We start from the raw sequence: 15,583 nt of genomic DNA on the forward strand, positions 1-15,583 counted from the left end.
AGTCCTTCTTTAGTTGATGCGTTTTTTTTTTAGGGGAATACGATAAAATGAATTTTTTTGTTGTAAGGAATTAATATATATAATATTTTAACAATAGTTTTAACTTCGTCCCCTTTAGTAGTTTTGGCCTTTGAATCGAAAGTTTTAATGGGCGAAGTGATTTATCATGGTTGATTTAGTTCCTTTGTTTTTGTTGGTTTTAGCCGCACTTTTAACACATTATTAGTTATATCCTGAATATTCACAGCCAAAGAAACAAAACATGGCTGGCCTTATTGGGTATTGAACAAGTGACCCTTGGATTAAGAGCTCTGACGTTCTACCAGTTGAACTACAGCTGCTCTCTAATTGTCATAAAATCATGATAAGTGACTGACTGCGTCATATCAATTTGTCATAAAGACCCCATAAGTCAGTGACAGTGTTGTATCAGTTTGTCCTAAAGATATCATAAGTCAGTGACAGTGTTGTATCAATTTTACCTCATTAAAGTATACTAATCTAAAAATAAATAAGAACGCAACCTGTCAAACAAAATGTGATGAAATTAGCGAGAGAATAAACTACTGAATTATTGGCATTTTTACGGACTGAGCTGTCTCGAACGATATATACCTATATGTATGTATGTATGTATTGTATGTATGTATGTATGTATGTATGTATGTATGTATGTATGTATGTATGTATGTATGTATGTTTGTATGTATGCATGCATGCATGCATGCATGTATGTATGGATGTATGGATGTATGTATGTATGTATGTATGTATGTATGTATACCACTGAAACAAGAAATGTTTATAAGTGATAGGGCTTAGTAGGATCAAAATTTGATTTCTTTTATCTTAATTTACAATTTGGTAGGGCTGGGTATCTATCAGAAAGTAGGCCCTAACTGTTAGTACATTACCTAACAGTGGCCGAGAAGCTGTGACATCATAAAGGAAACACCACACGTTCTATTGGGGGAGGGGGGCTCTGCAAATATTACGAACATTTGAGAGAGTGTCTCAACTTCCGATTATATTAGCATAATTAAAGATTGTTTCATTTGAGTATGACGTCAAGCAAAGATACATTATGATGCACCAGCAAATATAACGCCTTTTATAATTGATTGACAGGCAACATTTGGGGCAGTACAATCCACAATATACAGACTAAATGTATATCGTCAAGGAGCCTAATGCATGTCCTTCTGACGTACAATCAGGGACAATTACAGTTTCTGACAGGTCTATTTATCAAGGTCTATTTATCACATAGTTGGTACACCTCACATACGGTGTATGCAGTTTATTTTTTGTGTTATGTCAGCATGTTAACATATCCCCTTATGTGAATCTGATTGGTTGAAATAAGCCAACGAAATTCTTGTACAGTATTATCATTACTGAATGGCTAGGACCGTGGAAGATTTCCTTGCCTCGCCTTCTGGAACCTTTTGGGTTTTTTTAGTATTACTATCAACAATTCGACGGCCATCATTCCATTCAAATTGCTCCAGGGTTGGGAAAGGCGAGGTTAAGTATAGTGGAATATGACCAATTTCTCCCACATGGGATCGTTTGCTAATGAAATTAAGTGTATATGTGAAAAGATAGAGGGATGGGGATGCATATGTAAAATTTGAACATGAGTACATTGTACCTCATCACCAGGACATGCGTTGTTTTTTTGTTTTTTTTTGTATGTCAACCTATAGGAGAAAATGAACTCACCTCTCTTTTGGAAAGAATGTCGACAACTGTCGGCCTCCCAGCTGAGAGTAAGTTATTCAAGAACAGCATTCTTCCAAATTATATAATGCAAATATCCTCTCAAAAAACAATAAATCGTGAATCACTCTTATACACAGCAACACCTATATAGTCTATATTCAGTAACATTTCTGAATCCAGTAATTACCCTTTCAGACAAATACCCAACAACTGGAATGCTACTTTATTGGAATCAACGTACTTTAGGTAGAAACAGTCTCATCAAAATCCATGCATATGTTGCGTCAACTGCTCAAAGCGAGTGAACAATGTGACGCCACTCAAGAATTTCCAATGGAGTTCTAGTCTTGAAATAAATATTTTGTTGATTTGGAAGGACATTGAATTATAATGTGTACACAGATTACTTTTGAATATTACTGGTTCTCAAATTGATTCAACTAGAGTATGAAACATTCTTTTTACGCGCAACAAATTGAAAGGTTTTGCGTCTGAGCCGGAATTTGATGAATGCTTAAATTTGTCCGTTCTTCTTTGTATTGAAACTTTTTATACTAGAATTAAACCTATGTGATAACCAAGATCTCAAATGAGTAACGATTTAATATTCAATTTATTGAAACTTTGCTTGCGAAAAACTGAAAATTATTCACCTCGTTTCATAAATTCAATATTAAAATTATTACCCATTTAATATCACCTTTAGCTCAAAAAAATTGTATAAATGTAATATCTGGGATGACATCTTTGCGCTTGATAATTTTAGGACGACTTTTGAACACGACCATGTAACTCGAAAATACAAGTATTAAAAATTATTTGAACACTCCATTTGGCCTATGCGTTATTCATCTTGTTATTTTAACAGTTAAACAAATTCTTCCTTAAAAAGTTCAGTTAAAACATGCCGTATCAATACGTATCACACTGTTTCAATCGTATGCAGAATTTTTATTATGTGAATTCAGAACTATATCTAAAATGAAATGTTCTGTGTCAAGCGAGTGAAAACGGCATCTTAACCGGTAACTGTGCGGACATAGTGAATAAATTAATAAAATACACGACCAAGCAAAGTACTTTTGGGTAACATATCATCGGTCCGTTTATTTCGAATAGTCGTGTGGTTGCTAAAGTAACGTTATTCATAATCAGCATTTCTCATCCTATAACAACAACAACAAAAAACTCCATAGATGATATTTTCTTGAAACAGCAAGAGAATGAACTACCTAAATGGTAGAAAGTAATAAAAATGCATGTTTGTCACCAATTCATTAGCGTTATCTTTACAGCAGTAAAAACTGTTTGTTTCTTTATATCTACGTTAAATACAAAAAATATATATTTATAGATAAGAATCGGAGCTTGGACCATTACATCAGTTATTTCGATGAGGCGGCTAACATCATACAGGATGTTGTTTCATCGTCTACGTGCGAGTCACGTTTATTTCCATATCATCATCTGATTACGGGTATGCCTTCCTTCTTCTTCATTCTCTGTGTATCTTCATCATCTTCTTGTCCTTCTTATTCATCGTCGTTGGCATTGTACTTGCAGTGACCATTGATATTATTATTATTATTATTAGTAGTAGTAGTAGTAGTAGTAGTAGTGGTAGTAGTAGTAGTGTTTATTTGTTTGTAACTAGCAGTTGCTAGTGTGTTACTCGTGATCTTTTTTATTTTCATTTGTGTCAGACCATCGTCATCATCGTTGTCATCATCATCCATCTCCTCATTGTTCTTAACTATATCGTTATATTTAGTAACTGCAACCGTACTACTAGTAGTAGCCGCAACAGTAGCAGTAGTGGTAGTAGTTGCAGTAGTAGTTGTAGTAGTAACAGTAGTAGTAGTAGTAACAGTAGTAGCAGTAACCAGTAGTAGTAGTAACAGTAGTAGTTGTAGTAACAGTTGTAGTAGGAGCATTATTAATACTAACAGTAGTAGTAGTAGTAGTAGTAACAGTGGTAGTAGAAGTAGTAACAGTAGGAGTAACAGTAGTAGTTGTAGTCACAGTTGTAGTATGAACATTATTAATACTAACAGTAGTAGTAGTGGTAGTAGTTACAGTAGTAGTTGTAGTAGTAGTAGTAGTAACAGTGGTAGTAGAAGTAGTAACAGTAGGAGTAACAGTAGTAGTTGTAGTCACAGTTGTAGTAGGAACATTATTAATACTAACAGTAGTAGTAGTGGTAGTAGTTACAGTAGTAGCTGTAGTAGTAACAGTAGTAGTAGTAGTAACAGTAGTAGCAGTAACCAGTAGTAGTAGTAACAGTAGTAGTAGTAACAGTAGTAGTTGTAGTCACAGTTGTAGTAGGAACATTATTAATACTAACAGTAGTAGTAGTGGTAGTAGTTGCAGTAGTAGCTGTAGTAGTAACAGTAGTAGTAGTAGTAGTAACAGTTGCAGAAGTAACAGTAGTAATAGTAGAATAGTAGTAGTAGTAACAGTAGTAGTAGTAGCAACAGTTGAGGAAGTAACAGTAGTAGTAGTAGTAACAGTAGCAGTAGTAACAGTTGTAGTAACAGGAGTAGTAGTAACAGTAGTAATAGTAGTAGTAGTAACATTATTAATAGTAGCAGTAGTAGTAACTGTAGCAGTAGTCAATCACTGTAAATAAACTGATTATCGTTTCAGTTTACGTCTGTCTGATGTCTAAAAGCAACTCCCATTACTTATTGTTTTTCTGACTTTTAATATTTCGAATATTTTTCTACGATGATAACTTGAGCATTTAAGCAAGAATTTCATTTATTTTGAAATGTCTTTCAAAACTGATCATACTCTATGAATATTACCGTCACTGGTTTCTGAACAATATAGTAAATTTTCCTTCAGCATGTTTTTAATTAGTTTGACAAGAAAACCTTATTCGTGCGTGCGTGCGCGTGCGTGCGTGCGGTGCACACACACAAACAGGAACATAAATTGTTAAACGCATATATGCTGTTCCAGGTGAAGCTTCCGTTGATACTATTTTTGACAACAAGAGATGGTCACAGTTGCCTGGCAACCAGGGATGCAATGAACCAGTTATAACTACTGCCGACTTTCTGCGTCACGTGATGCCTGACACGAGGCTAATAGTGGTTATGAGAAATCCAGTTGAACGGTAAGAAACTTGCAACTTCGAGGTCAATCATTAGGTTCATACATCGAATTTATGCCGATAGGTGGCATTAGCTTCTGTTTGGACCAATTTGGTTATTTACGAAACCAGGACTGACCGAGAAATTTGCGAATTTATCGACTTTTGTCATTAACAACTTGTCGATCTTTCGTACAACCGATCCAATTGTGCAAATAGTTGAAGTGGTCCGAATAAATTGCGGTTTCTTTATAAATTGTTTAAATGTTTTTGTAAAGAAAATTTCGGTGAACAAAATGAATGGTTGTTCGTAAATAACTACTCCATCATATATTCAAGGCATAAATAGCAGAGGTGATCCGAATGCGGCATAAACGTAATTATGTCTCACTGGACAGTATCATTTTACACTGAAGATACAAATAAAAACAAACTAATGATTTTTGAAGAAAGCATACATGTGAGATTTTGACTGTGGCAATCAGGTTAATTACTAATGCAAATGGTTGCTTTTATACTGAACCAACACTGCCACCAACCCCTCTTTTTTACATTCATTTTTGACAGGAAAGAGCTATTTTGAATATTTTCCTGTGACAAGGGAGCTAAAAAGATCAGTATGTGCCTTATGCATGAATCAAGTTCACTAGTACTATAACAAATTAGCATACTTTTCATCACCCCTCAACCATCTAGATATTTAGATATTTACCTCTGTGGCAGACACATGTAAATACGTAAGCCAAGTTGGATGCTCATTTGCAGCCCAAGTTACGCATTTGATCTCCAATGCTCGTCTGACTGTGACAGGCAGTCACCAACAAGCCAACCCATTTCCCAACCTAGCTCAAAGTAAATCTCAACCACATTACATACTTAGCTTCTGCGTGAATTTATAAATGCTAGACTTGTGATAATTAGGTTCATGCCTTCTACCTTAAAAATTAGGTAGGTGTCAAAATACGAAACTATCCAGTGAGACCTTTACGATCTATTCACATGGGTCAAGATGACGTCTTCAGTACACCATAATATAGTATGTACCCGTGCTGATTTGGCGTGTGCTTGATGATTTAGCTGTGATATATACAAGTATTATCTAGTATTGATGAGACCTACATCTGTGATATATACGAGTAATATCGAGAGTGATCAGACCTCTAAATGTGATAAATACGAGTAATATCGGGAGTGATCAGACCTATAGATGTGATATATACGAGTAATATCGGGAGTGATGAGACTTATAGCTGTGATATATACGAATATTATCGGGAGTGATCAGACCTATAGATGTGATATATACGAGTAATATCGGGAGTGATGAGACTTATAGCTGTGATATATACGAATATTATCGGGAGTGATCAGACCTATAGATGTGATATATACGAGTAATATCGGGAGTGATGAGACTTATAGCTGTGATATATACGAATATTATCGGGAGTGATCAGACCTATAGATGTGATATATACGAGTAATATCGGGAGTGATGAGACTTATAGCTGTGATATATACGAATATTATCGGGAGTGATCAGACCTATAGATGTGATATATACGAGTAATATCGGGAGTGATGAGACTTATAGCTGTGATATATACGAATATCGATATCATCAATATAACGTAAAGGTTGTGAATTCATATTTTTAAAATATTTCTAAACGTGTCATTTGAAGAGAACTTTTCTCATGCTAATTAATATCCTAATTGTGAAGTATCTACTGAAAGATGAGATTTTCGTCTTTTTTATTAAAATCCAGCTTTAATGTTATATATATATATATATATATATATATATATATATATATATATATATATATATATATATGCAATAAACTGACAACAAACAGTGCGAAACTAGTATCTTGCTAGCCTGAGCGCTTTGGACTTTTGGACTTTTTTCAAAGGCAAATGCAAAACATATCTCCATTTTGTTTATCTTTGATTCTTCTTAGCACGTTTTAAAAAAAAAAATATTTTAAATTCAGCGCCAGTGCTTGTATCTGAGATAAAAAAAAATCATCGATGTCCTCACTCAGTTTCAAAATGATTCTGTGAAATGAATATGTTATAAACACTATATGGAACACTTGATCTTTCCAACAAATTGTAACACGCCTTTTTTCTCTTTTTGTGCCTATTTCTCAGTCTGGTTGTATTTAGAGACAAAATACACACCGTTTTAAAAAAAGTGCGTCTATATATATATATATATATATATATATATATATATATATATATATATATATATATATATATATATATATATATATATTCTAGGATTTACATGTATCACCATCAACATGTATATTTAGAAAATAAGATTATATGTATACACACATACAACATGTATATATGGATGCTTGAATTTACATGTATACACACATACAACATGTATGTATGGATACCTGAATTTACATGTATACACATACAATATGTATATATGGAGTCTTGGATTTACACGTATACACATACATGTATATATGAAGACTTGGATTTAAATGTATAAACATACAACATGTATATATGGAGACCTGGATTAACATGTATATACATACGACATGTATATATCCAGACTTCGATTTACATGTATACACATACAATATAACGTGTATATATAAAGACTTGGATTTACATGTATTCACATACATGTATATATGAAGCCTTTGATTTACATGTATACAAATACAACATGTATATATGAAGACTTGGATTTACATGTACACACATACAACATGTATATATGGAGACTTGGATTAACATGTATATACATACAACATGTATATATGAAGATTTGGATTTACATGTATATACTTAAAACAAAATCAAATAGGAAACATTTAGTACAAGATTGTTATATCAATAGGCACACACACACACACACACACACATAGGGGCTCCGAGTGGTCCGGTGGTCTAAAGCGCTCACCGTTACGGATGACGGCCGTCTCACGTCTATCCGCTATGTATCGCCTATCTTGTGCTGAAAATGGCGTTAAACCCTACAACAACAACAACAACAACACACACAAATATATATATATATATATATATATATATATATATATATATATATATATATATATATATATATATATATATATATATATATATATATATATATATATATATATATATATATATATTGCAATGCATACGATTCATATATTTGATCTCTAATGAGTGAATGAACAAAAAGATCTACTGTGATGGTGCGGTTGCAATCTTAAAAAGCATAACAGAAGTAAATATACAGTTATCTCCCTTCCTATATTGTGGCATAAATTATACAATACCTATGCAATACCAAACACTTACATTGTACGAATATTTATCTTTGTACCTTTACGTGTCCCTTGTAAGTAGGTATCTTTTCTTACTTTTTTCGTTACATTTGTGAAATTAATTACATTGGTTACTTGCAATTTCCTTCAGTGATGAAATTTTTTACAATCGAAAATGTCCTTAAACTTTTAATGCCGTCTCTTTTTCGAACTTGTTCCATGAATTCCAAAGTAGCTTTGGCAGTATCTCTTAACAGTATCCCTGATCTCTTAAATGTTTTTCATTTATGTGGTATCATCTGTTTTTGTTCATTAGCCCTACGAATTTGCAAATGAACGATTTGTACTGATGAAACATACATGTTTTAAAGTATAAAGAAAATATAAGGACATAGTCCACCCTTTTAATGAGCAAAACTTCTAACATATCCGAAAAAATAAATAAAGTATTGCATGTACATCACCCCTCATCCTACCCTAACCACAAATTAACAATAAAATAAATAAATAAATAAATAAATAAATAAATAAATTAGTCTTGATCTTTCCGGATACAGAAAAATATTATTTATAATCATTGTCCAAAGAAAATACAAAATAAATATTGTCTTCGAAAACTATCATCAGGATATATACATAAATTTAATATAAGATTTCAGTAGTCTTGATTGTCAGATAATGGAACCATGACAGTTTTATTTTGCATTTGATAGGAAGCAACAACTCTTTAGATGTCGAACCGCGCAAAACCATGAGCAGCAGGGACGGTGAACCGAACAACGTTTTTGGAGCAAGTCTTTTGGAAAATAAAACTTCCTACGGAAAAGAAATACAAGGTCAATAATACCAAACCGAAGCCTCTAAACAACCGAGATTTTCTCTAATTTGGTTAGGTCATTTTGTTACTTTATTTTTGACGTTTGTGTTTTCAAATTTTTATGCGTGTTTGTTTACTTACCCGGACACTCAATATTTGTCGTCATCCTCCCTGCTGCTGTGTCTCAACCGAAACTTTTATCAAGACCTACACGATATCGCGACCGAGAATCATGTAAATTTATCGTGATAAATTCCAGTGGGGTAGCTTGTGCTTTTGAAAAGAAATTTTTGAACTTAACCACATCCATATCCCCTGAAAACCAAGTCTGATGAATGTTTCGCAGAGTATGTGTATCAACTCCATTAAACACAACTAAAATATTACAGTTATCTCTGATCACTTTAGTTATTTGCGTATGTCGCTGAGTAACATAAATCATGTCTGTGTTTTTGTGTCAGCCTCGAGAAAATATCTGAGCTAGATTTGATTGTTAGTCCAGCATCACATCATGGTATACTACGAGATTATTAATAAATGTCAGCACGCCCAATGATGATCATGAAGCAGATTTTTTGTTTTTGCCACACGATGCCACTAAAACTGGTAGATGTCAATCACGTATATACAAATACGCGTTGATTGGCGTTCCAAATAAGTATAAAGAAGCAGAAACATTATAAAATAAAACAGCAACTGAAGTTGCATCTGCGTTTGAACGAATTTATCAACGTGGCGGTCTACTTTGGCCACGGTTGCTACAGGTTGATCCTGGCAATGAATTTCTTGGTGCAGTATCATCTCTGATGAAAAAACATTACGTCAAAATCAGACAAGGACATACCGCAATTCATCGCGATCAAGCAATTGTTGAACGATTTAAACGAACGATTGCTGAGCGGTTATTTGGATATCAGTATTCACAGAAAATATCTCTGACCAAAGTTCAGAAAGACAAGAGATCTCGTGAATGGGTTGCAAGACTACCAAGTGTAATAGCTGCGGTAAAATAATGAAATTACTCGTGCAATTTTCTATGAAACCTACCAATGCAATCACAAAAAACATACATCAGTACAATGACGTGATTCTTTCTCAAAACAACCAGTACTAGGTAATGTGACTGTAAGATATTTATATGAACCTGGTGAACTTGAATGTGGTAAAAAAGAGCAACTGATCCTATTTGGAGTGTGACCACACATACAATTTCCAGCATGGTAAGATCCACGGGTAGATCTGCAATCTACAGACTAGATTCAATTGCTTTTCAGCGAGGATTGTACGCGAACAATTACAAGTATTTCCTGAAGACACACAGTTACCACCGCCTTCACTTTTGTAAACTGGTGCCCCAACGTCGATTACATTCAAGACAGGTCAACATCACATTTTCGCGTGTGGGACCAAGACTACTATTAATTTTATCTACGACAAACTGTTTTGGATTGTTATTTGAATATTGCCACAACATTACCGTGTTACAGCTTGCACAATGAATATTCTGTCGATGATTCAGCGTCATGATAAATTCAGCGTCGAGGTCAAAGTCGCGCTTATTTTTGTACATTGTTTATAAATAGCTAAAAACATTTCTTACTATATCATCTCCATTGCTAGCAGCTTGATCTATGATAACCCTCCACAGCTGAGATATTTTTCTGACTCCAGACACTGCGACATATACTAAAGTTTACCATTAAATACGATCATCAACACTCCAAATATTAGTATCCGAAACAGTTAATCCTTGTGACGAATGAATCGATATAGTATATCCTAGAGTCAACTGAGTTTCGTCCATCGTTAACGCGCTCTCAACAACACTCACAGGAACTATACCAACATCATTTAACACAAGATTTTGTTTATTACCGCAGTCTGGAATTTCAACGTCGATATTTTGCCGTCGAGTATCTGTTAGTCGATAACATAATGGTACAGGTAAATTTGAAAACTTTATGTAACAGAAATAATTGTTGTTGAAGTGTACCACGAACTATCTTTCTACTTGCAACTATCAATCATCTGGTCTCCATAAATTCCAAAAATCATTCATCACAGTTTCTGAAATTATCTCACGCATTATTTCATATTGAACTTTATCTGGTTGTGGTCTAATTAATTCCTTAAGCTCTCTTAATTCTGGATCAAGCGCTCTATGATTATTACTTATCTCCTCAAAATAATCTACGAACTTTGTCAGCCATTCATGTGGGGATGATCCAACAAAAGGGGTGGTTGACCATGATCACCACACATGATAACATCAGTATTTTTAGTCACTAACCAATCAAGAAATATTTTTAATGTCTCCAGCGACACTGTACATATTTCATCCCAGATAATAACCTTTGGAATATAGTTCTCACTCATTCGTTCAGGAGTTGATGTATCACCCTTCCATTGGAAGAAGCCGTGATAAGCGAGCCTATGTGTATGTGTCAAAACAGCCGTATCAAAATTTCATAATAAGTTGATCGCACGTGTTGTTTTACCAGAACCTCCGGTTCCATTGAGATAAACTGTTTTATGCCCTACCACAGGATCATATACCGATGGTGCTGATGACAATCTTACATCTGTTTATTTTTATAATATATTACCTTAGATTCAGCGTCGGCAGATTCAGAATAACTATCTTTACTCGTTTTATTCTCCATTCGCCCAATGATGCATCAGCGCCTATATGCAATTGTTCTAGCAATTCTGTATTTTTTATTGATATAAAATGAATCTGTGGCGACTCTCACTGCGGTATCAGGAAATATGTTTATCATCGATAATAAAATTTATCGAAACGTACACGAGCTTCGAAGATCTTAAATGAGTATGCTGTGGTGAGTCACCATCAGTGTAACTCACAATTGTACCTAATTTGGTTCCATCCGATAATTTAACACTACTTCGACTTATACATCTGTTTCTCTTCGTTGTATCAGCATTTATAAAATCTCACTCATCATCGTCTAAACCTAATCTTGTACAACGTCGTTTATGATCATATGAACCTCTTTGCGTAAATTTACCAATTATTTTTCTGCCAAAATCGTTCGCGAGTTTATTCTCAAAATCAGTTACTCAATGCAGGCAAATCCAGTTAAATCAAAATCTGGTAAGGGTCCGTTTATCGCAACTCTGATCATCTCGTGTGTTTGATGTCCAAATCTCTTAAAATATGCAGAACACTCTGCCATTCAACGAAAAGTTCCAAGATAACATGCAACCATATCAACCGTGATAACATCCTTATAATCATACTTAGTGTTCTACAATCTGCCGTGTCCGTATTTCACACAACTGCGTTGTATGTCTGCAAGAAATCCCAACCGTGTTGGTTACTATGAATTACCCTTCTGAGCAAGATTTTTTCTTTCTTCGTGGAGAGATTCTGTACAATAAATATCTCCATTATGTCGTACAAATTGATCAGTTTCCAACAGCGGAACATTGAAACAGCTGCACGGACACATGATCGCTTTTACTGATATTTCTGATAAAATCAAACATATCACCTCATAGAATTTAACAGTTCGATTTCGTGGAAATATTGGTATATCCGAAGTCCACGCTTGTGCGTTTTGATCGATAATCTCTATCGAAGCTCCATTTTTTATATTTCGATTCGTACAAAATCTCTCCGGTTAATGCCTTTACCATTATTGGAAATCTTAAGTTCTTTTCTAGTTCAGAGACGTCTTTGGTGGACGCTCCGGTATCTTTAGCTGTTTCTGGCAACTAATTTATTTCATTACGTCGTAAATGCGTTAAACCGTTTCCGCGTATCGCGTTTGTAAAATGTTCTGTAACTTGCTCAGCTACACAATTCAGGGTCGAAAGTTTTATCGGTTTGAGATAATTTACGCTAGGTTTATCATTCAGCGGCTATATCTCATCAATAACTGCAGTCACAGGATACGCTCGTTCATAATATGGTTTGTCAATACCAGTCAGCATTCCTGGTTTGGAAATTTTAATTAATGTAACAATATTTCCTGTGTAATGCTATAGAACAGGGTCACGTTTGTCACGGGTAATCCAAGTATCATCAGCTTTCGCAATAAATTTTATTCTAAAAAATATCTTTGAATGTCGAGATAATTAATAATCGTCGCTGCTCGTTGGTCGTTCAATTTAGCATTGAGGCGACTTTTATCAACGTTGTGTAAAATTCTGAAGGTTGACAACGCATGAGCTTTCTTCTGCCATGAAAACTTTCAATCATAGTTTTTATTCGTCGGATCAACTTGAACTCGCCTAGGCAAGCCAGGGGATATTCTGTCAAGAATCAAGCTTAAGAGGGTTTAATCACAGATAATTTCTCAAACTCCTCCATATTATAATTAGGACAAATATATGATTAAATTTAAGTGTATATATATATATATATATATATATATATATATATATATATATATATATATATATATATATATATTCAATATGATTCAAGCAAAGAAGAAATGCAAATGGTTAATGATCGGCTCTATTACTCTTTACGAATTATGTGAATACCTCATGCAAAGTGTGTGATGAGAGTGCCTAGGATCAAACACGTGTTTAAAATATAGCAAAGGATATGCAGGAGAAACGCAGTTGTGTCTGCAATGTGATGGTAAAATAGAACTATAACGATATTATTATTAAAAAAATGTTACCGGTAACAACGTTACCGGTATAAGAAACGCCGAATACTATCTCGCCAGTTTTTCACAATTATTTTTTAGAAAAAAATATATTATTATATAATTGGAGCAAAATAAATTTTTGAAACATCCCATCATCAAGAATAATGAGGCATCTCGTGATCGTGTAATCAGGAACTGTCGATTAAAACAATCTAAATTCAATACTGAGGAGAATGAAAATTATTATTTGCATATGTTTGTATACGAGTGTTTCCACGAACTAATCGAAGATGGTCTTGTGATCGATCTTAATGATTCAAATCCGAAAATTAATTATTTGTGTAATTTACGAGCTGTTACATAAAGTCAAAATTACAAATTTGGAGGAACCTGTAAATACAAAAAATTACAAGAAGAGTTAAATCTGTGCGAGTTGAGACTGGTGAAGAAATAATATTTCATTCAATGAATGTAGCTGAAAAATATTTCGATATTTACCTTCCTAAGATACAACGCGTCGCGGGTAAAATATACTACGGCGTTTTCGAAGAAATACGAACAAAAAATAATAATTCAGTAATAGACACAGCAATAATTGTGAAGGTAGATAACTCTGTGAAACAAATCCATTTCCGATAGAGTTATTAAGCAGTTGCCCCGCTTCTTACTGCGTAATATTATATGACTGCCGCGATTTTTTGTGTGTGTCATCGTAACTGTTATTATGTAACTGAACTGTGTGAGTGGCAACTAGCTGTCAGTGGAGTAGCGTAGTTTGTAACAGTGGAAATTAGATGAAGGATAATTGCAACTTTTATTTTCGTCCTTGATAAATTCAGGAAAACAAGAATCATATCATTAGTGTGCTGATCCAGGTAAGAATGACACAGACCATTTTGTTGTAATTGTCTGGCAAGACGAAGGGATATAACTCTGTCTTGACTGTGTCAGGGGATGAGTAGAAATATTAAATAATTATCTTGCTTGTATTTTACAACTACTTTCACTTAGAAATAATTATTGTTTTTATCTGTTTGCTTTTGCTGGGGTTTTTGAGAAACATTACCTTTATTTTTCTGAGTCTGTCATGTTGTTTGCTTTCTCTAGATTTTGTAAAGACAATAATTAAGAAATATAGAAAAATACAAACAGCGAATAAGCCACGCCCGTTGTGTGAGCTACTTTTAGATTTCAAAGTATTGTCCTTCCCACCATGTCACCACGTGGTGATGCTCTTTTTGTACTCTCCCGAGGTTAATTTGGGGAGGATCATATATATATATATATATATATATATATATATATATATATATATATATATATATATATATATATATATATATATATATATATATATTTAACATAGAAAATAACCCGTTTGTGTTGTGCCGTCCTTAGAATTAAGTTAGTATTGTGCTGTCCATAGAATTTAGATTATATATGTGCCCTCTGGACCTGCTAGAATATCGTTTAGTAATCATGGGGTTTAACTTGGGGTCGAGCTGTCCATATACTTAAGTTAGTTAAGCTTGTATGTTTAACGTTGGTTCATGAACAGTGATATCTATTTAGGATTCTTGATTTGATTTTGCGCTGAAACTCATCGTCGATCTGTTCGATTTGATAAATGCCTGTAGGTATATTAACAACTCGGCAATCTAGTGTTCCATCTTGTTTATTTGTATACGAAAATACCAGTGAATTGTTTACTTGTAATTCACCAAATCATTTTGATCTAATACTTGGCCAACTATCATACATTCCTAATTGTGCTAGTGCTATTTCTTTGGCTGGAATCGCAGTTGGAAATCTATAGCTGAACTCGGGATCGGTTGAACTTGCTTATATCATCGTGGTTTTTGACAGTCTTTTATTAGATCTGTTGTAGTAATTAGTTTTGACATTGACATTATTATTATTATTTGTTAAATCCTGATTCCAAATCATTTGTAGATTCTGACATAGTCATTCTCAAAGGTACATTTGTACCTTCGTGGTAAATTGTAATCATTTCTGTGAACTCA

The 15,583-nt window shown here is 33.9% G+C and overlaps 1 protein-coding gene across 3 annotated transcripts in view; it reads left to right on the forward strand.

Annotated features, from left to right (window-relative positions):
* The window catches only part of LOC149804064 (carbohydrate sulfotransferase 15-like), a 50,887-nt gene that overhangs the window by 21,647 nt on the left and 13,657 nt on the right, over positions 1-15,583 (forward strand). For 2 of the 3 annotated variants that reach the window (XM_089953922.1, XM_089953921.1), the window contains exons 4-5: positions 3,080-3,202; positions 4,690-4,846. In XM_089953922.1, the coding sequence (XP_089810048.1) occupies positions 3,080-3,202; positions 4,690-4,846 (280 nt within the window). The remainder of the gene's footprint in view (positions 1-3,079; positions 3,203-4,689; positions 4,847-15,583) is intronic. The other variant, XM_089953923.1, reaches the window with a different exon arrangement.

This window comes from Sinohyriopsis cumingii, chromosome 3 (assembly GCF_028554795.1).
Source record: "Sinohyriopsis cumingii isolate HCF-2022 chromosome 3, ASM2855479v2, whole genome shotgun sequence".
In the NCBI taxonomy this organism is placed as follows: domain Eukaryota; kingdom Metazoa; phylum Mollusca; class Bivalvia; order Unionida; family Unionidae; genus Sinohyriopsis; species Sinohyriopsis cumingii.